Source organism: Triturus cristatus, chromosome 7 (assembly GCF_964204655.1).
Source record: "Triturus cristatus chromosome 7, aTriCri1.1, whole genome shotgun sequence".
NCBI lineage: Eukaryota > Metazoa > Chordata > Amphibia > Caudata > Salamandridae > Triturus > Triturus cristatus.
The window spans coordinates 932,038,171-932,061,981 of NC_140590.1; the positions used below are offsets into that span (position 1 = coordinate 932,038,171).

Below are 23,811 nucleotides of genomic sequence, written 5' to 3' on the forward strand. Positions count from 1 at the left end.
GCCGTGTCTGCAGCATCTAGTGCACACTTGATGGAAGCATTTGTGAGTAGCTGTCCCTCTCTGATAAGAATTTCTGCACCTTCTTTGAACGGGTCAGGGAGATGTTGGAGTAGTTGCTCCAATGTGTCATAGTGCGCTCTATCGTAGCGAGCGAGGAGCGCTTGAGTGTTGGCTATGCGCCATATGTTGGCAGCCTGGGCGGCAACTCGCTTGCCAGAGGTCTCTAACACCTTGGACTCTTTGTCCGGGAGAGGAGCGTCACCTGTTGATTGCGAGTGTGCCCCCTTGCGAGCATTCGCAACGACAATGGAGTCGAGAGGTAATTGGCCTCTGATGTAAGTAGGGTCCCCAGGTGCTGATCTGTACTTTTTGTCGATCCTGGGGTTTATCACACTTGCCCTGGTGGGTTCCTTGAAGATGTCCTTGGCTGGTTTGAGGACCCCTTTCAACATGGGCAGAGTCTTTACATGCCTTTCTGAGGAAGCGAAAGTGTCCATAAGGAAGTCGTCCTCCACGGTGTGAGAGTGAAGCTGCACTCCATGATTATTCGCAGCACGTTCAATAAGAGCGTTGAACGCTGCAGTGTCCTCTGTGGGAGATGTTTTCGCTCCATAGAGTTGTGGGTCCTGTGCATCTAGAGGTGCACTGGGGTCTGCAGGGTCGCCCCAAGTTTGATCAGGGTCCTGTTGGTCATCAGGGTCCATGTCTCCGTGGTAAGGGACTTGGTCATCCATATAGTCTGCCAACGCATCCGTGTCGGAGTGTGTGGAAGAGAATGATAGTGGATCCTGGTAGGGCGAGTCGAAAGATTCGCAAAGCACAGGTTCTGAGTCCACAGGCAGCTTTCTTTTTAGTGGGATCCTGAAAGGGTCCAAAGGTGGCTCCGAAGTTATCCTCCGTTCATGGATAATCATCCTGCCGGTGTTGGCGTCGATGTAATGTGACGGAGACGTCTCAGCAGGTGTAACCGTGGTGTGGGTGACCCGTGTCCTGAGTTGGAACATTTTCGGGATCGTGGATGGCGGCAGGCCAAAAGTTATGTTGGCTGGCGCCGAAGAGGCTGCTTGAGCTTTTAGTGGGCCGGAGCCCGATGGGTCCTGAAGGACCGTTTGGGTTTTGCTGCCTTGTGCTGCAACGGTTCGCACTTGAAGCGCTTTCGAGGCCTTAGCGCCGACCAGGTTTGTAGAGGCGGCCGTGGACTTTTTCGGCGCCGGTGGGTCATCGGGTCGAGGGGCGGAAATGGCCGTCGACGTTTTCGATGCATGAGGCTTTGGTGTTGCCGTGGAAGCGACGTGAGACGCAGCAGGCAGTATGACCTTTGGTTTAGGAGTCGATGGCGTCGGCGCCGCGAGCCGAGCAGGTTTGATGGCACCGAGGGCCTTTTTCCGTATGCCGACTCCGACGTCGGCCGCTTCAAGTTCGGCACCGAAGTCTCGTTTGTTGCGCTCGGTGCCGACGCGTGTCGCTAGCGTCGAAGGTGTGGAAGGCCTCGATCCGACTAGCGCCACTTTCGGTTTCGGTTTCATTTGTACCAGTGCAGCTTTCGGTTTCGGTTTGGTAGAAGGGAAACCAGCCGGTTTAGGTAATAATGGCTGCCGCTGAACGTCCGAGGCCGGGCCCGAGGGCGGGGCCGAAGAACTGCGGGATAGGTCTCGGGTAAGGCCCGAAGGCGATCCCTCGACCGGAGCCATAGACTGTGGCACTGGGCTCTCGTCAGTCTGAACGGGTAGGCCTTGCTCGTCATTGGAGCTACTCTCTTCGGCCCCTAAGGCCTCATCGCCGTCTCCTACCTCGGTGTTGTCTTCATCTCTGCGAAAGAGTGATTCGTCGACGTCGTCCGAACCGGAGTCATGTTCGGAAACGGGACTGGAGGGTAGGATTTCCAATTCTTCGACATCTTCGGCGTTGAAGATGTCTGCCGGTGCCGCGTGCTGCGCTTCGAGTCTCGCCGCTCGTCGATTCCGTAGAGTCTTCTTGGAACGGAACCGGGCACAGGCCATGCATGTCGATTCGTCGTGGTCCGGCGACAAGCATTTGTTGCACACCGGGTGGACGTCGATATGGGGATATTTCGCATTGCATACCGGGCACCTCTTGAATGGTGTCCTCGACTCCATCGTCGGTGTCGTCGATGGTCAGGTAAAAAGCGAAAAGTTGGTTCCAAAGTTAGTAAGCTAACAGGTAGAGTCGAAACCGATCAAGTGAACAGTACCGACGCGAACTAAAGGCCTTTTGGCCTCGACAAAGTTTTTTCCTAACTGGAGTTAAGATAGCACATCCGAACCCAATGGCGGAAAAAAACAATCTGAGGATGGAGAGGATGCCCATGCGCACTGTAGTCCAGGGGAGGAGTCACCTATCCAAGGATACTTCGAAGACTCTTCCAGGACAACAACGTGCAAACATCCGGACCCAACACTAGGCGGCGATCTATGCACAGATATGAATTCAGCAGCCCACATGCCTCGAACATATATATGTGCTCTCACAACGGTGAAAAATCCTAGTCGATCCAAAAGAAGGACAACACTCACGGGAATTCTTTTCAGTGATTTATTGTGCGAAACCTACCCCACACCAACAGACGCGTTTCGGCGTTGCCACCTTCCTCGATGTCGGTAAAAAGCTTTACAAGCCACCATTTTAAAGTGCAAAGTCCTTACGTTAAAACCAAAATTCATGAACAGCGCCAATGGCCCAAATCAACTCTTTTCAACATAATGTGGGGTCTATCAGAGCGGCCATCTTCTAGCATGTCTCTGGCAATGATGTATATGTACAAATCTATTTACAAAGCAGTTACTGTATGAACAGGCAGGTATTTAAAAATAAATGAACCAGCAAAAATGCAAATACTATGTAGAGGAGATATATATATATATACATACATACTGTGAAATATAGCACATTTAAGCTATGTTTATTGTCTCCTCTAATTAATGTAAATACAGAGCCTGCTCAAGAGTTCAAATCAAACAATCAAGCCCTGAATGAGCAAATGATACATTTCGTAGGAGGGACAACAAGGGCTGCAGAAAAAATGGGAAATGGGCCCCCTGGGTTCATCAATCAGAAGATTCCTATTTGTAAATACACCTAGGGACCCAATCTCAATTTAAAAAAATTTCATTCTAACATGGAAAACGTCCCGTGCCTTACTTATGTTACATGATAATCAAAACTAGAAAGACTAAACCAAAGTCATAAAGGCAGTACTTAATACAAGGGGTGTTAATCTAGGTGGGTCCAGAGTTCTTCTGTGTCATTCAAACCTGTTGGTGCCATGGTGTCAAGGTCAATGATGTATTTAGACTCCATTCTCTGGAGGATCCTGACCCTATTCCCCCCCCCCCCCCTGCTGTTTGGGGGCCTGGTCTATACAGAAGAACGTTAACAGGTAACGATTACTGTTATGTTTTGACTCAAAGTGGCGAGCTACTGGGTATGTAGGATCTTTCTTCGCAATTGCGCGCATAAGCTCTAGGACGCGCTTTTTTGCCGGATGGATGGTACTGCCCACATACCGTTTACGGAAGGGGCATTCTAGGCAGTATATCGTAAAGTCGGAGTTGCAATTCAACAGACACGTGATTTTTCCCTTTACTATTGGTACCTTGATAGTACTGTAACTAATGACTTTCTGGCTGTATTTCCAAATGAGTTAAATTGTAATAACATTCAACTTTTATTCAAGCCTCTTGGCTCCATCTTGCTTAATACAACAAATAAAAAAAGTACCTGGCTCTTTTTTGTTGGAATGGTAGTGTTCCTATTGATAAGTTTGGTAAAGACACCACCAAGTGTTTCAATACCAAGGGAAAGTGGTGTGACATCCAACAGGAGAACATCTGTGACATCACCTGCCAACACACCGCCCTGAATTGCAGCTCCAATAGCAACAGCCTCATCAGGATTTACCGCTTTACTAGGAGCCCGGCCAAACAAATCTTGAACAGTCTGCTGAACCTGTGAATAAAAAAAATAATTGTAATTGATGTAAAACATTTGATTGGGTTATACAAAAATAGGACATTATTAAACAAAAACATCGTACTCTGAGGCACATAGTACTTAAATGAACATGGGTTCTGTGCTTTGCGTACAATAGCAATCCAGTAGAAAAGGTTTCAGGTGGCAACTCTTGGAGTAACCATTAGTAATTAGGCTTAGATAGGAAAGGCCCACCAAGAGCAGTGCAGAATTAGTATTCTATTCCAGCACCAATTGCACAACGAAAACAAACAGTTTTAAGTAAAAATAAATAAATTTAAAAACACATTGGGTACATTGGCTACAAAGCTCATGTAACATGAAGCAAAAACAAAGTAGTGAAACTACAATTCACTGGAAAAATTTGGATCAGTCCTTGAAATATGCATCCAAATTGGGAACATACTCAATTCCATTGCAAATTCCATCTGTGACAAACAGTTCTTCTCTGAATCAGATCTTTAAATCCTGGTCAAAATCATTTGTAGGAGTTAGTGTCTGCAATAAACTCACAGGTGCAATATGCAGAACAGAGAGCAAAGCTCAAACCTCTCCAAGCACGATGCTGCTGGCAGACATTGCTGAAAAATCTAAACATCCAATGTATGGCAAACAGGTGAGTCCTTCAAGGTCTCAATGACAACAGCAATGTTACAAGGTACCTGTGCATCTTCATGCATGCATTTAAAAGATCAAGTCTAAAATCATGTGGCCTTAGAAACTAAGATTTTACCAGTCTTTGTAGGTGCTCCTTATATTAGGGTAATGCTTTAAGAACAGACAAATGACAGTGTTCTCATTCCATGATGGACAGGCCTCCCACTCACCTCCACACTCAAATACCCACCACAGATGAGGAAGCAGGGGCAGAAGTGCACAGGGAGGAACACTGGAAAACAGTCGATACACTAAGCAAGCAACACTCCAGAGACAGCAAAAGAAATGGAAAGAGGGAGGAAGGACAAGCATAACTAATAGAGAAAGAGGTGTTCCGCAACAAGCACCGTAGGCTATATAAAAAGGGGGCACAAACAGGCACAAAAACGGGAGTGGTGGATTAGGGTGCAGAACAAAGAAAAAGTGAAAATCAAAATCATAAAAGATCAGGTAGGAAATCTTAACAGCAGCTGGCAAGGTGGAAACTGACTGTTCATGCAAAAGAGGACAGTAAATAATAGGCAAGAGAAAGAGGAGCAGTGTAAATCATGGCGAGATGTTTCACCCAACCGCCTTAAACGTACAAGTTCAGCCTCTTCTATCATACCAAAAGAAAAGTCATTTTAGGCTCTTCTTGAGGTTACCCTAACTGGTACAGCCCTTTTTCTTTTTCTGCAATTTAGCCAAGGCGTATCTAATTACCCCTCACTTGCAGGGCATCCTTAAAGTCATTGTAGATCATCAATTTCTTCACTCAGACCTTTGGATGTGTGTCTCCAGGTCAAAAATCAGTTAGCAAGCACTCAAATACAAAAGAAGAATATGCTTTTCAATGCTTTAGTTTTCCTAAAGGTGTTTGCATGATACTTTCAGCTGAGAGGCCTTCGCTTTTTATCAGGTAAAACACATCATAGGCAATTCACTGAAGTACCTATGTCTATCCTTACTGGTAATAGGTCACATAGATCACTTGCCAACCAAGATGGGTAGCTCAGGATCTTGTTCAGTCATCTGTACGATTATACAGTAAGGTACACTTAACGGTTTCTTAATATACTAAAATACAAAAAAGACTGTACCTTAGGCATCCTGGTCATACCACCAACGAGGAGGACTTCGCCAATATCACTCTTAGAGACTTCAGCATCCTGCATTGCTTTCTGGCAAGGTGCAATAGTTCTTCTGATCAGGTCAGCAACAATGCCTTCAAGTTGTGAACGAGTTAACTTTATATTTAAGTGTTTTGGTCCAGAGGCATCCATAGTAAGATAAGGCAAGTTGATGTCAGTCTGCCAAAAACGAGTAGGAAAAGAAATGTAAATCAGTAACGTCTGCAAGATTCAAAATTTGAAAGCACAAATTAAAGGAACTAGAGAAAACTAACAAAACAGAATTCTATACAACACCATTTAGAAAAGATTAATTCAATGTCTTCCTTCTAACAATCAATTTTCAGAAACTCACATCCCTCACAAGACTAAAAGTTGCATGCCCTTTATTATTTCACGAGCTTAATATGTAACCAAATACCTATATGACCGATTTACAAAGCAAAGATTTTAAGAATAATCTCACACACAGAATGACAGACTTTTAGTACATAAAAAGGGCTTTCATTCAGCTCTCTATGACCAACTGTCTGCTCGTATGCAATACCTATTTTGCTTCCAATCACCACATAATACTGGGCAATGGGTCAGCCCATGTCAGCAATTGACTCTCCAGTGTGATTGACGACATATCACTCCTGCATGTCCACCTAAACGTAGGCCACTTTAGTGCCTATGCATATATTTCTGCTTTAATTACCTTTTTTGTGATAGGTCATTTCTTACTTATTGTTTTGTAAATATACGCACACCACCTGTGTATAGTGGCATTTTTACTTGATAACTTTTAACGTTAATTGAATATGTTGATATATAGAGATAGGTTGGACAGACCAATACTTCTGGGGTTGAATAAACAAGAAGTTTATCCCCCTCAGTATAAAAGACATTCTTGTTTATCATGTATATTTGATTGATAATGGACCCACAGCGCCTTTATTTAGGATCATGTTTTTCCTCCCACACTCCAACTATCCCACACCAGCAGAAGGCAAAAGCCTTACCAAAGTTATCAAGTGAAATATAAGACTACAGAATTCGGTCCAGTCTACACCACATACGTATTTCTATACCACTATAAAATTCACCTTAGAGGGTTTTTTTTGTAATGATGAGGTTCTAACAATTCCTCCAAGAGGGTGACACTTTAATAATTTAGGGTAACCCGAAACTTTCCACAAGACTGGTTTATTTAAAGTTTAGACCGGGGAGAGAATATCTCAGGAAGGGAGGAAGTAGGATTACAAATTACTAAAATGGAAATCTGGCAGCAGTGCAAAAACATTAATCTGCAGCTACCAGATGAACCTCTCTATCAACCTTGCATACAACAATAAACTTTATCAGCTATTAGTAGCTATGAATGATTACCTGTACAGATGAGGACAGTTCACATTTAGCTTTTTCAGATGCTTCTCTCACTCTCTGGAGTGCCATGTTGTCCTTTGTTAAATCCACACCAGACTAAAAATAAAATGAAACGAAATAAATAGGAGGCAGAGGATACCTTATTAAGGAGTGAACTATTCACGTAAGTACTGGCACTCCAACAGTACATTAAAAAGAAAGAAACATGACTTGATATAAATACAGTGCAGCAAACCTGTGGAATAGGTTGAAATATGGTAGCAAATTTACATCACCACAGGTCATACAATATTTCTGAGAAACCTATGTGAGTGTTAGGACACGAGTCCCGACTAACTTTGACACTGTAAGCTTGGGATGTACATTTTCCTAACCCTACCTAGGTTTTTCTTCCAGTGTACATGACAATCTGCGAGCCTGCTCCAAGTTGCAAGCAGCTAAATTGGAAAGGGGAACACCCAAAGTGCACCAAATATATGTGAGGGTGGCTGCTGCCCCTCAGTCCAGGCTATGAAGTATCTTGTTACTGTTCCTGGTTCCAGAGTGTAGACATTTGTTACTCGCAATTCTGCAGTCCCTGTTAAAGTTTTTTTGAACTCCTTACGGCAGTCAGAGGTTACTGCGCATTAACACATTTAAGAAATTACATTCATGACTAATGTTCCAGGTCCACAATATTGGTACATTTCATAATTGCTCAACAAGAGGACCCCTTTACACCCATGACACTGTTGAGCAGTTGTAGGAAGCTGGCTCTGTACATGGTATGCCACTAGGTGGTTAAACTGTGCACAGAGTTCAGGGGTTCCACCAAAGTGTACAGGGCACAATGTAAAACCCAAAGCACTCTTCTCACACACTATCTCGGGAATTTGCAGCATGGCTGTATGTGTCTTCCTTTCTACCTAAACCCATGTGGAGGTCTCCAGGTAATTTCCAAGCAGACCGGCAGCTTTGGAGAGACAACAAGCTGCTTCAGGCCAGCAGCCCTCCTACCTCACCCGTCCCCCCCCCAACCATTAGTGTTTTTACCGAGTAGTCCATGAAATCAACCCAGGGTTGGATTGGGTTTTTCTGAGCCTCTCCCCCTCCCCACCCCCACCCCCCGTCGAATTCTTTACTCCTCAGATGTGAGTCCAAAGCCATCAATCTGGGTGCCCTTCATGAGATCATAGGCCTCCGCATCCGTCTCTGCAGTTACCAGGGAATAGTTCCCAAAGTAAAGCCCCCTGGAGTGCGACATCTTCACTTGCCTTATTCCACAAGCCCTCTCAAAGGCTGTGAACCATTTGGTGATGTTATCACCTTCCTCATATTTGGGGACAATACCTTTGGGGATTTTAGGGTCATAAGAACTTTCTTTCTCCAAAGGTTTGATATTGCTGCCACTATTGATGGCGGGTAAGCTCACCTCTAATCTTTCTTTCCAGAGCCAGGAGTCTAGAATCGAAGTCTAACCTTTTGGTCAACCTTGCTAAAAGGTTGTCTTCTTCACTGAGGCTGTCCTCTGTAATCCCACCAAGACCTGACCCAACTGTGTGGGTTCTAGGTGTTGTGAGTACTAGCGTTGAAGTCAGGGTCTCAGGGATCCTGTCCTTCCCATTTAGAAGAGGAGATTGGGAGTTGTCCTCCCCATCACTGGTGTCATCTATTTCTGAGGTGGGATCTTCCCTCTCAGAAGGGTGGCCCTGATATGCTCTGCCAAGAACTCCAGGAACTTGGACGGGTCAGAAATCTGCACAAAGACCTCAACTCTGTCATATCTAGATGGAGGTAGGGGGTGAAGTCAAGATCTCCAACCATATTCTGTGTAGGCGTTTTACTAATAGTGGGTATCTTTTCACCAGAGGTCAAAAACTTCTAGAATGCTTTTACCCCTAACTATTGTGATTTTAAGACCCTAACAAGACTTTTAAAAATGTAGAAAAAATTGTCAATTCAAAAAAATGAGTTGAGCTAAAGGCAATTTTTGGATTGTAGTCGTGTGATCAGGTGTTGACCAAGTGGTCCAACAAATGTAAAGTTGTAGATCCCACCACTGCCACCAATGTAAGAAGCTAGCTCTGTATATACTATACCGAAGTAAGGTATAGTTTGTACAGTCCAGTGGATCCCCAGAGGTATAGCCGAGGATAAAGTAGATAATACCTTCCTTTCTTTTGTGGTAGTGTGGTCGAGTAGTCAGGCTTATCAGAGGGTAGTGTTAAGCATTTGTTGTACACACTCAGTCAAGAAATGGTCACACACTCAAAGACTGAATCCAGACCAATTGTTTGTATAAAAAGTTACTTTGTTTTATTTCTAGAACCAAGATTTCCTTAGTAGCAGGTAAGTTAAACTTCATACGTTACTTTTCAAAATACAGTGAATACTGGTTTTGTAGGAACATTCAGATTACTTTTGAAGTCGAGAAAACATTTTGTAAACTGTTCAAAAATGCTTGGAATTATTTTTAGATTACTTTGGGATTACTTATCTAGTCTGGCATGAAACATACTCCAAACAGTTTAAGCAACACATGACATTGTTAAACAGGTTAACGCTTGTGAAGGCACTAAGTTACGTTTTGTTGCAGGTTAAGACAGTTCAACACTTAGAAGAATTTTCAGAGAAAACCCACCAATCAGTCATATGGAGATAAATGAAGTGTTCAGTTTACAGGTAAGTAAAGGTTTTAGAACTGGAGTTGGAGGGTAGAACCAAGGTTCAGGTAGGCACTCAAGGGGCACCAACATCAGCACTAGCGCGGCTGGGTGTAGAGTGCCAATGTTGGGCAACGGGGCACCTGTGAGAAAGTGCCATCTTTCTTGCATGGCATGCCCCTACTTTTTGCTGAATTGCTGAATGTACTTTGACTGAGTGTGCCCTGGACTCCTGCCAATCAGGTGCCCAGGGCCTATGTTTCGTCCCTAAAACAAACCAAACCCAAATTGCCAAACCCTGGCCACATTCCAGCCACTGGTAAACGGTACCCTAGTTACCCAGGGCCTTGTAACCAGGGAAGGCCTATAAGGGCTGCAGCACTCATTGTGCCACCCTTAGAGGCCCTGTACCCTTACACACACACACACACACAGCCTTTGCAGGCTGGGTGTCTGGATGCAAGACAAAACAAATAGTCGACATGGCACACATCCCCTGTGTGCCATGTCCATCACCTACACTGCCATTGCATATATCAGCCAACCCTCTAGCTGGGTGCCTTATGCCAATGGTGTGGGCACAGGAGCAGGAGCCCTGTGCCCCTACAGTACCCAGGTCCATTCCTGGGCACTGTAAGTGCAGTGCTGCCATTTAAGAGTACATGGTGCTGAGAGTTCGTCAAACACGAACTCCACAGCACCATAATGGCAACACTGAAGACTGGGAAGTTCGGTATCAAACTTCTCAGCACATTAACCCACACTGATGCCAGTGTAGGATTTAATGTACCAAGCACCCCAGAGGGCATTTTAGAGATGCCCCCTTAAACCTAACCTACAATCCACGTCCGCTCTGAGGCTGCCTAGGCAGCCACACAGCAGACCTGTTGCTGGACCCCTGGGTGGGAGAGCCCCTGCTCTCCTGGGCCTGCAACAATGCACATCCTGGGCGAGGTGCTAAATCGCCTCCCCCAGGATGGGCAGGGGGAAGCTTCAAAGGCATGCCACCTCTGAGCTTCCCCAGGCCACTGCAACCCCCCACTCTGGCGGGAAGCTTGGCTGGAAACCCCAAATAAGGACAGGGGATGTGCCAACCTTCCAACCCCACCCATCAGGTGGGGGAGGCGAGGTGAAGCACATCTCCGGGCGCTCGCCATCTTGAAGACGGGAAGCCCTACCCTATCAGGACTAGGCTACTGCCCACCTGCCACAGGAGGGAGGATAGGGGGTGTACCCACCCCAGGACAGGGACCCATTGGTCCCTGCCCTTCACCTACCTGTAACGCCCCTAAATCTAGTACTTGGGGGCACCCTGGACCTTCCCTCCCCAGATGCCGATATACAAAGAAGAGCAAGAAGAAAGAAGACCTGCCCTGCAGCTGCTAAGAAGAGGAAGACACCAACTGCTTTGGCCCCAGCCCTACAAGCCTCTCGACCCTCGAACCTGCTCCTGCTCCAACCCGGCATCTCTTGTGGCCAGCAACCTCACAAACCCCGGAGGACCTGGCTACCTCTTGGCTCTAAGCCCCTGGGACTCCCATGAGTAGAGGCTCTACTCAAAACCTACCTCTAATCCCTGGCAGCAGCCCGGAACCGCAAACCCAGCACACTCTGCACCGCCCAAGCCTGGCCAGTGCCGGAGTGAACAAAGACCACGAGGACGACCCCACGGCGACTGTGACCCCGAGTCCGGCACCCAAGGACCTCCCTCGACACTCCTGAAGAAGCCTGCAGCCTCAGAACTAGGTTGCCCCCCCCTACAGCAATCAACAGAGGGTAAGATTTCCCAACACCAAAAGGCACCCCTGCACGCGGCGCCCCGCGGCCCCCTGGGCCCAATCGCGGGGTACCTACCTATCCTCCAACTTCCCAACTTACCACTCGAAGTGGTTGTGGCACCTAAAAAAACTCGTCCCCGAGCTTGCAGTCTTTTTCTAAACCGGAGATTTCCCATTGAAATCAATTGAGCGCCCGAAGGCTCAAAAGCAGCCTGCACCCAGCCGCCCGAGTGGCCCTGGCAGTGCAACCTCTACACCTACCCACTTCCCCAGAGTAAGTGACCAGGAGCCAGCTCCCACAGCCGCGTGGCTTGCTTGTCAGCAGCCACCAACCAAGGCCCCCCCCTATCCCTCATAGGATAACATTGGGCCTAACTCTCTCTGCGCCCGGCCGCCCTAGAGTCGCTGAGGGTGAACCAACTGTACCTACCTGACCCTGAGGGACCCCTGAGTCTATGCCCAGAACCTTAACTCTGCCAGTCGAGTACTTACCTTTAAACCGATAACTCAATTTTCTTCATAGGGCAACACTGACTGGCTTTTTCCTGAAATTTCTTCTAAGTGTGGACTTTTCAAATCTTACAATATTCACCAAAAATCAGCCGAGTAACGAAAATGAAAATACTCACCTGCTCTTAGGTGAGCTCCCAGTGCTGGATCTTGGTGCCCAGCACTGACTCTGAAAAATACTTACAACTGTACTTACCAGTAACCCAATTTTCTCCCATAGGAAATCATTGACTGTTTTTTCTATGAAATTTCTTTTAAGTGTCAATTTCTGCAATCTTTAAATATTCTTTAAAAATCGTATAATATCTGAAAACGTAATTACTTTCCTGTTTTGGATAAAGGTCCCAGTACTGAGTCTAGGTACCCAGTACTGGAATACAAAAGTAACGAGAACATACTGTACCTGCAACTTGAATGGTCTTCCATAGGGAACCATTGACTGTTTTCTCTGAAATATTTTCTAAGTGTCAACTTTTAAAATAGCTAAATATTGTTTAAAAATCACAGTAATTAAGTCGACTTTCATCACTTGATTCGAAGTACTGACCCAGGACGGAATCTAGGATCCAGTCCTGGAATCCCAAAAGTAATTCTAAAAGTAATCTGTGGCAAATAACTTGAAATTTCCATTGAGCTCAATGCATTATTGTGTTTAAAATAGTGTTGCCCATTGCAACCACTTGTAACTGTTTACAAAAGTCAATTGCATATTGCAAAAGTATTTATATAAAGCATCTCATTCTGAGAAGGAATATGCTACTTACCAGTATGCATCTGTTCTTGGCATGTAGAGCTGCAGAGTTGTACACTTAGCATAGATCGCCATCTGGTGTTGGGCCCGGATGTTAGCAGTTTGTTTTTGTTCTTTGGACAGTCTTTGGAAGTCACGAGTTCGGTGACTCCTCCTTCGGTCCGTACTGCGCATGGGCTTCGGCTCCATCCTCAGATTGTTTTTCGCCAACAGGGAAATGATGGAGCGTAGTAATAACAGTGAGAAACCCATGTGTGTTGTATCTAAATAAGATGAACTGGAACGGATACAGGTAGCCGGGGAGGCGGGTGGGCGTGTACAACTCTGCAGCTCTACATGCCAAGAACAGATGCATACTGGTAAGTAGCATATTCCGTTCGAGGCATATGAGCTGCAGATTGTACACTTAGCATAGATTATATAGCAGTACCCAACCTTAGCGGCGACCACCGGTATCCGTTGCAGTAGTTTGAAAAAGTGTCTTTAGTACAGCCTGGCCCACACTAGCTTGCTGCTTGGAATGCACATCTACACAGTAATGTTTTGTGAAGGTGTGCGGTGTTGACCATGTGGCTGCTTTGCAGATGTCATCTAAGGGTATGTTCCCTAGAAAAGCCATAGAAGCCCCTAACTTTCTAGTAGAGTGGGCTTTAGGTGGAACAGATAATGTTCTTTTTGCCTTTTGATAGCAAATTTGTATGCACTTTACAATCCACCTAGCTATCCCTGATTTAGAGATGGGGTTGCCTTTATGTGGTGGAGAGAAGGAGACGAACAATTGTTTAGTCTTCCTGAAAGGTTGCGTTCTCTGTATGTAGTACAGCAAAGCCCTTTTAACATCAAGTGTGTGTAAAGCCCTTTCTGCAACAGATTGAGGTTGCGAGAAGAAGACAGGTAATTCCACCGATTGATTGAGATGGAAGGGGGAAATGACCTTGGGCAGAAACTTCGGATTTGTACGAAGTATGACCTTGCTGTGATGTATTTGTAGGAAGGGTTCCTGTATAGTGAACACTTGTATTTCACCAACCCTTCTAAGGGAAGTGATAGCTACGAGAAAAGCTGTTTTCCAGGTGAGAAACTGTAGCTCACATTTATGCATTGGTTCAAAGGGCGGACCCATTAGCCGTGTAAGAACTACATTTAGATTCCATACAGGGGAAGGTGGTGCCCTGGGAGGAATTACTCGTTTAAGGCCTTCCATAAAGGCTTTAATAGCGGGCACTCTGAACAGTGATAAATGCTGTCTGTTTTGTAGATAAGCAGCGATCGCTGCTAGGTGTAGGCGTATGGATGAATATGCCAGGTTACACCTGTGAAGATGGAGCAGATAGCATATAATGTGCTGTATGGATGCATCTAAAGGGTTGATTGTATTGTTACGGCAGTAAATTACAAATCTTTTCCACTTTGTGGCATAGCATGCTCTAGTGGTAGGACGTCTAGCTTCCATGATGATGTTCATGCAATCAGAGGGAAGGTTAAGGTATCCAAATTCTAAGATTTCAGGAGCCAGATCGCAAGGTTGAGCTGAGCTGGGTCCGGGTGCCTGATTTCTCCATGGTTCTGGGTTAGGAGGCATGGGGACAGGTGCAGTTTTTGATGTGGTACCACTGATAGTTGTAGTAGTGTGGTGTACCACGGCTGCCTGGCCCACGTTGGAGCTACTAGAATGAGTGTGGGGGAGTGCTGTTGTAGCTTCCTTACCACTAATGGAATTAGTGGGAGAGGTGGAAAGGCGTATGCAAATCTGCCTGACCAGTTCATCCATATCGCATTGCCCTTGGACAATGGGTGTGGGTATCTGGCGGCGAAGCTTGGGCATTTTTTGTTTTCGTGGGTGGCGAAGAGGTCTATCTGAGGATGCCCCCACTGTTGGAAGAATGGGTGAAGAACTTGTGGATGCAGTTCCCATTCGTGTAGTTGTTGCGTTTGTCTGCTGAGCAGATCTGCCATGGTGTTTTGTACGCCTGGAACGTGCTGTGCCAGGAGAAAGATGTTTTGGGGAATTGCCCATCTCCATATGCTCTGGGCTAAGCGGGAGAGCTGGGGAGAGTGTGTCCCCCCCTGTTTTTGGATATAATACATTGCAGTCATGTCTGTGCGAATGAGGACTGCTTTGGCCGGTATCTGTTTTCGGAAAGATTTTAGGGCTAGAAAGATCGCCAAGAGCTCCAGATGGTTGATGTGGAGCGATTTTTGCTGTGGTGTCCATAGACCTTGCATTGTGAGGTGTAGGAGGTGCGCTCCCCAGCCGGAGAGCGATGCGTCCGCTGTTAGAATCACCTGAGGAACCGGGTCCAGGAACGGCCGCCCTTTGGAAAGGTTTGTGGTGTTCCACCACTGCAGAGAGTGATGGGTGCGGCCGTCCTCCAACACCAGATCCGTTAGCTGACCCTGGGCCTGGTTCCACTGTTGCGCTAGGCACTCTTGAAGTGGACGCATGTGGAGTCTTGCATGGGGCACTATGAAAATGCAAGACGCCATCATTCCTATGAGCTTCATAAACACTCTTGCTGCAAGAGAGTGTTGAGGAATGAATGTTTTGCGCAAAGCTTGTATGCTTGCGATCCTGGCTGAGTTTGGATAGGCAATACCTTTGGAGGTGTCTATAGTGGCCCCGAGATATTGCTTTGTGTGAGATGGTACAAGGTGGGACTTTTGGTAGTTCACCGTGAAGCCTAGTTGGTGGAGCAGCTGGATGGTGCGGTTTGTATGTTGCACACATTGGTGGTAGGACGCGGCTTTTATGAGCCAGTCGTCTAAGTAAGGGAAGACGTGAATGTGTTGGCGTCTGAGGTGTGCTGCTACTACCGCTAGGCATTTGGTAAACACCCGTGGTGCGGTGGTGACCCCGAAGGGGAGAACCGTGAATTGGTAATGCTGACCGTCCACCACGAACCTGAGGTACTTCCTGTGAGAAGGGTGTATTGGAATGTGAAAGTATGCGTCTTTCAGATCCAAGGTAGTGAGAAAGTCTCCCTGACAGAGGAACGGGAGGACCTGTTGTAGGGTGACCATGTGGAAATGGTCTGAATGTATGTATGCATTTAGAGGCCGGAGGTCCAGAATGGGCCTCAGGGTCCCGTCTTTCTTCGGTATTAGGAAATACAGAGAGTAGACCCCTAGATTTTGCTGATTGACGGGGACCTGCTCTATAGCATGTTTTTGGAGGAGGGAGAGCACCTCCTGTTTGAGCAGTGTGGAATGTTCTTGAGACATTGGACGGTGCCTTGGTGGGATATTGGGTGGGGTAGATGTTAACTCGAGACAGTACCCTGACCGAATAATTTGGGTCACCCATTTGTCCGATGTTATGGATTCCCATGCGTGGATAAAGTTTTGTAGTCTGCCCCCGACCGGAGTGGGATGGTCTGGGGGGAGCGGAGGGAAGTCATTGTGCGGGCGGGGTGGCCGAACGGGTGGTGTTAGTTTTGCCCCTGCCCTTATTGTTGTTGCCTCTGTAACCACCCCTTTGGTTGCCCTTTGAAAAGGTATTTTGAGGAGGGGACTTGTAGGAGGTAGAGGCGCTATCGGTGGAGAAGCCTCTGCCTGTGCCACGAAAGGATGAGCGTCGAAAGGAACGTTTAGGGGCCTGTGTTTGAGTGCCCCCATAGACTTTGCTGTGTCTGTGTCCTTTTTCATCTTTTCCAACGCTTCGTCCACCTTTGGCCCAAAGAGTTTGTTGGTCAAAAGGGTGATTTAGTATGGACGCCTGGACTTCAGGCTTGAACCCTGAGATCCTGAGCCAGGCATGACGACGAAGCAGGACACTGGTAATTATGGCTCTAGAAGCAGTGTCGGCTGCATCGAGGGCACACTATGGAGGTGTTTGTGATTAGTTTACCTTACTGTATCAGGTCATGAGCCTTGCGCTTGTGTTTTTCGGGGAGGTGCTGCATAAGAGCCTCAAGTTCGTCGTAGTGTGCTCTGTTATAGCGCGCAAGTAGCGCTTGTGTATTCGCAATGCGCCACTTGTTTGCAGCTTGGGAGGCGGTGCGTTTGCCAGACGCGTCTAAAAGTTTGGATTCCTTGTCTGGCGGCGGGGCTTCTCCTGAGGACTGGGAGTTAGCCCGCTTTCTAGCTGTGGAGACAACTAGGGAATCTAAGGGAGCAGGGCCCTTAATGTATGCAGGGTCTGTGGGTGCCGCCTTGTACTTTTTTTCTATTCTAGGGTTCAGTACCCTGGCCCTGACAGGGTCTCTGAATACCTCTGCAGCATGCTTGGTGACACCTTTAAGCATGGGCAAGATAGACGTGGATTTGTCCTGAATGTCAAACGTGTCCAGTAGGAAGTCGTCTTCCACTGGTTCGCTGTGCATGTCCACCCCATGGTAGTGTGCTGCTCGCTGCACTAAGTGATGAAACCCTAAGGAGTCCTCTGGAGGGGACGGCCTGGATGGGTATAGGTCGTCCTGAGGCATATCAGGTATGTCAGGGTTGTGGTAGTCTTCCCATGGGTCTGGCGTCCCCGGTGGAGTGGGATCCATTGGGGCGTCCGCCGGGTAATTGTCCGGGTCCCCGTCGTCCGGATCTGGGGACGGGGTCGGAGAGTAATGAGGTAAAGGTGGCGGAGACCTGGGAGGGGGAGGGGGTGGAGGAGGTGGAGGAGTTAGGGGAGGTGGTAGTGGGGAGGGCACTCTGAGGGGAGAAGTAGCAGAGTCCTTCCGGTTGGGTGGTGGAGGAGGAGCCGGTGTGTCAAGGCGTCTTTTCTTGATAATTAAAGTCAATAGCCCAGTCTTTGGATCTTTAGATAGAGTCTTTTGCAAAGGGTCTGGTGTGAACAGAGCCAGTGGCGCCGAATCGTCCGCTGGCACCGATGGTTTCGGAGCCGAGGGCTTCGATGGTTTCTGTGCGCCATGCTTTTTTGGAGCCTCCGGTTTTTTCGGCGTCGAAGGAGTTTTCGGCGCCGGAGCGTCGGTGCCGACAGATTTGTGTTTGTGTTTGGTCGGCACCGAAAGTCCAGGCTTCGGCACCGGTGGCTTCGGAGTCGAGCTGGGTATCCCTTTCTTCGGTGCCGAATGGTGTTTTTCGGCACCAGGCATCGGCTGGCTCGAGCCCGAGCTGCCGTGAGACTTCTGAGGCTTCGACACCGGGCCCGAAGGTGGGGTGATAGAAGCTGTGTGCTTGGTTTTGCCCAGGCCTGCAGGCGAGGGTGTAACCTGAGTCTCTTTGGTTTTGGGCGCGGGGGTGGGAGGGGGTACAGTACTCACTACCCGCTGCGCCGGTGTGATGTCCTCCACGTCGGAGTCGTCGGCCTCGGAAGCGCTGACGACGTCGTCCTCCTGCTGGGTGTGTAGTTGCCCCGAAGCTTCGGCGTCGTCTCCGAAGATGTCCGGTGGAGCCGCGGTCGAGGAGTGCGCCATGGTGCGTCGAGCTCTTCGATCCCGGATGGTCTTTTTTGATCGAAAAGACTTACAGGCGGGGCAGTCTCTAGCCTCGTGTTCTGGAGAGAGGCAAAGGTTACACACCTGATGGAGGTCGGTGTGGGGAAATTTAGACCCACATTTTGGGCACTTTTTGAACGGAGTCCTTTCCATCGGCCGGGACCGGAGTCGAGGAGGGCCCGAAGGCCGGTGCACGGGATGGAGAAAAGTGCCGCTTCGAGAGATGAAGATATGATGAAGAAACTCGAAGAACGAGGATTTTCCGTCGAGGCTGGAACCGTAGAAGTTCGAAGCCGGAGCACGAAGTATCACATCCGAGCCCGATGGCGGAAAAAAACAATCTGAGGATGGAGCCGAAGCCCATGCGCAGTACGGACCGAAGGAGGAGTCACCGAACTCGTGACTTCCAAAGACTGTCCAAAGAACAAAAACAAACTGCAAACATCCGGGCCCAACACCAGATGGCGATCTATGCTAAGTGTACAATCTGCAGCTCATATGCCTCGAACAGTATATTTTAATGCCAAGTGTTGGTTCTAAAATAAAACAAGCATATATTTTTTTTATATAAACCATTGGCCTAGAGTTCAGTTATTTAGTGTGTGAGACCATTTGCTGACTGGGTGTGTACAACAAATGCTTTACACTGTCCTCTGATACTGCCTTACTGCTCGACCAAGCTACCACTTTAGCGAGTAAGGTTATATCTAACTTTAGCCTGTGCCAAACCCTTGGGGACTGTGGACTCTGTACACCTTGTACCTATTAAGGAACAGTATTGAATATGCTACTTACCAGTATGCATCTGTTCTTGGCATGTAGGGCTGCTGACATTCATATCTGTGCATAGATCGCCGCCTAGTGTTTGGTCCGGATGTTTGCACGTTGTTGTCCTGGAAGAGTCTTCGAGGTATCCTGGGATAGGTGACTCCTCCCCTGGACTACAGTGCGCATGGGCATCCTCTCCATCCTCAGATTGTTTTTCACCATTGTGGCAGTGATGGAGTAGATACAGAAAAGTGATGACCATGCTTACAGTAATTCTGAGAGCTGCAGCTGCTACAGGCGCCGGGGAGGAGGGAGGGTGATATGAATGTCAGCAGCCCTACATGCCAAGAACAGATGCATACTGGTAAGTAGCATATTCAGTTCGAGGCATGTGGGCTGCTGAATTCATATCTGTGCATAGAATGTATAGCAGTGCCCTCTATTAGCGGCGGCTACCAGTGCCAGCTGCAGCGGTCTGAAAAAGGGTTTTGAGAACAGCCTGTCCTACAGCTGCCTGCTGTTTTGATTGCACATCTACACAATAGTGTTTGGTAAATGTGTGTGTAGTGGACCAGGTGGCTGCTCTACATATATCATGCAGGGGAATATTTCCTAGAAAAGCCATGGAGGCCTCTAACTTACGTGTTGAGTGGGCTCGTGGGGGAATAGTTAATGTGCGTTTTGCCTTTTGATAACAAATTTGAATACACTTAACTATCCATCTGGCTATTCCTGCTTTGGAGATGGCGTTACCCTTGTGGTGTGGGGCAAAGGCAACGAACAGTTGTTTTGTCTTCCTAAAGGGTTTAGTCCTGTCGATGTAGTACATGAGGGCCCTCCTTACGTCTAGTGTATGGAGTGCTCGTTCCGCGACAGTTTGTGGGTTTTGGAAGAAAACGGGCAGTTCAATAGTTTGATTCATGTGGAACTGCGAGATTACCTTGGGCATGAATTTGGGGTTGGTACGTAGTACGACCCTGTTGGCGTGAACCTGTATAAATGGCTCTTGAACTGTTAGTGCCTGGAGTTCACTAACCCTTCTTAAAGAAGTGATTGCTACCAGGAAAGCTACTTTCCAGGTGAGGAATTGAATCTCGCATGAGTGGAGAGGTTCAAAGGGTGGACCCATCAGGCGTGTGAGGACCAGGTTGAGGTTCCACATTAGAGCCGGTGGGTGGCTTGGTGGAATGACTCGTTTGAGGCCTTCCAAGAATGCTTTGATGGCAGGCACTCAGAATAGAGAGAGGTGCTGCCTGGTTTGTAGATAGGCTGATATTGCGGTCAAATGGACACGTATAGAGGTGTACGCCAGATTGCATCGGTATAGGTGTAAGAGGTAACAAATGATGTTTTGGATGGATGCGTCCAGCGGGTTAATGTCATTATTACTGCAATAAATGACGAACCTTTTCCATTTGGCTGCATAGCAAGCTCTCGTAGTGGGTCTCCTGGCCTCCTTGATGATGTCCATACAGTCAGGTGGCAGGTTGAGGTAGCCAAACTCTAGGACTTCAGGAGCCAGATTGCCAGGTTCAGCTGTTGCGGATCTGGGTGCTGAATCTCTCCATGGTTCTGCGTTAAATGCGCGGGTTTGATCCGCAGCCTTTGATGCGGCACCACGGAAAGTTCGAGGAAGGTGGTGTACCATGGCTGGCGTGCCCACGTAGGAGCAACTAGGACGAGTGTCAGGGAGTGTTGTCTGAGTTTGCGAGCCGCCAGCGGTATCAACGGCGCTGGGGGAAAAGCGTACGCAAATCTGCCGGACCAGTTCATCCATATCGCATTGCCCTGCGACTGTGGATGTGGGAACCTGGCGGCAAAGCTTTGGCATTTTCGCTTGTGGCGAAGAGGTCTATCTCTGGATGACCCCACTGCTGGAAGTACGGTTGGAGTACTGATGGGTGTAACTCCCACTCGTGCATCTGGTGGCTGTGTCTGCTGAGCAGATCCGCCATCTGGTTGTCCTTGCCCGGGAGGTGCTCTGCCATGAGGAACATGTTCCTCTGAATGGCCCACTTCCACATGCTCTGAGCCAGATGAGACAACTGTGGAGAGTGTGTTCCTCCCTGCTTCTGTATGTAGTACATAGCAGTCATGTTGTCCGTCCGGATCAACACGACTTTGTTGCATAGATGTACTTTGAATGCCTCCATGGCCAGGAAGATTGCCATCAGTTCCAGAAGGTTGATGTGCATCTTCTTCTGTTGTGTCGTCCATAGTCCCTGCACTGTGTAGTGGAGTACATGAGCTCCCCATCCTTGGAGAGACGCGTCCGCTGTCAGTACTATTTGTGGAACAGGCTCTTGGAACGGTCGGCCCTTGCAAAGGTTTTGAGGATTCCACCAATGCAGAGAGTTGTATGCCCGACCGCTCACCAACACTAGGTCTTTCAACTGTCCTTGAGCCTGATTCCACTGACGTGCTAGGCACTCCTGAAGCGGGCGCATATGTAATCTTGCGTGGGTCTATGAAAATGCAGGAGGCCATCATGCCTATCAACTGCATGAACACTTGTGCTGGAAGTGAGTGTTGGGGTTTGAACCTGGAGATCAGCATTTGCATGCTGTTGATCCTCACTAAATTTGGCTGAGCTGTGGCCGCCAGAGTGTCTATAGTCGCACCTAGGTACTGTTGTACGTGTGCGGGCTGGAGATGGGATTTTGGGTAATTTAGTGAGAACCCCAGACTGTGAAGGAGGTGAATGGTGCGGGACATGTGGCTGGCACATTGCTGGGCTGACTTCGCTTGAACGAGCCAGTCGTCCAGGTAAGGGTAGACGTGTATGTGCTGCCTCCGTAGATGTGCCGCCACAGTAGCTAAAACCAAAGGAAATGATGGACGGAGTGTTGAACATTGCAAGCACTCACCCCCAGTCAACTGATCTGGGTTTAATCCATCACCGTTCTTTAGCCCACTCTGCCACCCCAGTTCAGACATGGCCATATGAAAACCAGCCCGAACTGCCAAGCCATGTCTTCCCTGGACCGGAAACAAGCTTCCTAGGACCGGTTTCTGGCATTTCAGCCGTCTTCAGCCAGGCTTGCTTGAATCCAGTGGCAAAGTGAGCAAGGGACTCACGTCTGAGCATACCCTGCCAACTTATGGCGAACAAAGCAAAAACCAAAGGAAATGATGGACGGAGTGTTGAACATTGCAAGCACTCACCCCCAGTCAACTGATCTGGGTTTAATCCATCACCGTTCTTTAGCCCACTCTGCCACCCCAGTTCAGACATGGCCATATGAAAATCAGTCTGACCCTGTGCCTCATGGGAACAGTCCAGCCCGAACTGCCAAGCCATGTCTTCCCTGGACCGGAAGGAATATGCTACTTACCAGTATGCATCTGTTCTTGGCATGTAGAGCTGCAGAGTCACACACTGAGGATAAGATCGCCATCTGGTGTTGGGCTCGGATGATTGCAGGTTGTTGTTGTCTTCGGAAGAAGCCTTTGGTCACGAGGTTGGTGACTCCTCCCCTGGACAACAGTGCGCATGGGCATCCACTCCATCGGCAGATTGTTTTTCGCCATGATGGGAAAAGATGGAGTATATAGAAAAGAAAGAAAGGATGTCCATGTGTAATGTCTAAGACGGATGCTGGAACAGATACAGGTCCCGGGGAGGCGGGCGGGCGTGTGTGACTCTGCAGCTCTACATGCTAAGAACAGATGCATACTGGTAAGTAGCATATTCCGTTCGAGGCATATGAGCTGCAGATCACACACTGAGGATAGATTATACAGCAGTGCTCCCCTTAGCGGTGGTCGCCTGTATCCGTTGCAGCAGCTTGAAATAAAGTTTTTAGGACAGCCTGGCCCACGGAGGCCTGTTGTTTGGCCTGCACGTCAACACAATAGTGTTTAGTGAAGGTATGCGTGGTAGACCATGTGGCTGCCTTGCAAATGTCTTCTAAGGGAATATTGCCTAAGAAGGCCATAGAAGCCCCTATTTTACGCGTGGAGTGCGCCCTAGGGGGAACTGTAAGTGTACGTTTAGCCTTGAGGTAGCATATTTGGATGCATTTAACTATCCACCGGGCTATTCCTGATTTGGAGATCGGGTTGCCTTTGTGTGGTGGCGCGAAAGCAACAAAGAGTTGTTTTGTCTTTCGAAAAGGTTTTGTCCTGTCGATGTAATAAAGCAAGGCTCTTTTAACATCTAAGGTATGTAGGGCCCTTTCAGCTACCGAGTCTGGATTTGGGAAGAAGACCGGTAGTTCTACTGATTGGTTAAGGTGGAAAGGGGAAATCACTTTTGGAAGAAATTTAGGGTTTGTCCTAAGAACCACTTTGTTACGGTGTAGTTGTAAGAAAGGTTCCTCGAGTGTAAGGGCTTGTATTTCACTTACTCTGCGGAGGGAAGTGATTGCGATAAGGAAGGCTACCTTCCATGTTAGGAATTGCAATTCACATTTGTGCATAGGTTCAAATGGGGGACCCATGAGTCTTGTTAGAACCACATTGAGATTCCACACTGGTGCAGGTGGCAATCTTGGGGGAAGAATTCTTTTGAGACCTTCCATAAACGCTTTGATGGCTGGTACCTTAAAAAGGGACAGGTGTTGCCTATTTTGCAAGTAGGCTGCCAAGGCTGCTAGGTGTAAACGTATAGAGGAATACGCTAGATTGCATCTTTGCAAGTGTAGTAGATAGCAAATGATGTTTTGGATGGAAGCATCCAATGGATGTATGTTATTATTAGCGCAGTAGATGGCAAATCGTTTCCATTTAGCGGCATAACACGCTCTAGTAGTAGGTCGTCTGGCTTCCCTTATGATATTCATACAGTCTGGAGGGAGATTGAGGTAACCGAACTCTAGGACCTCAGGAGCCAGATCGCTAGGTTCAGTG

General features: G+C 47.8%; 1 protein-coding gene across 1 annotated transcript in view; it reads right to left on the minus strand.

Annotated features, from left to right (window-relative positions):
- The window catches only part of HSPA9 (heat shock protein family A (Hsp70) member 9), a 369,556-nt gene that overhangs the window by 171,564 nt on the left and 174,181 nt on the right, over positions 1-23,811 (minus strand). The window contains exons 9-11 of the mRNA XM_085617883.1: positions 7,128-7,220; positions 5,727-5,936; positions 3,739-3,966 (exon numbers count right to left, since the gene is read on the minus strand). Of these exons, the coding sequence (XP_085474009.1) occupies positions 3,739-3,966; positions 5,727-5,936; positions 7,128-7,220 (531 nt within the window). The remainder of the gene's footprint in view (positions 1-3,738; positions 3,967-5,726; positions 5,937-7,127; positions 7,221-23,811) is intronic.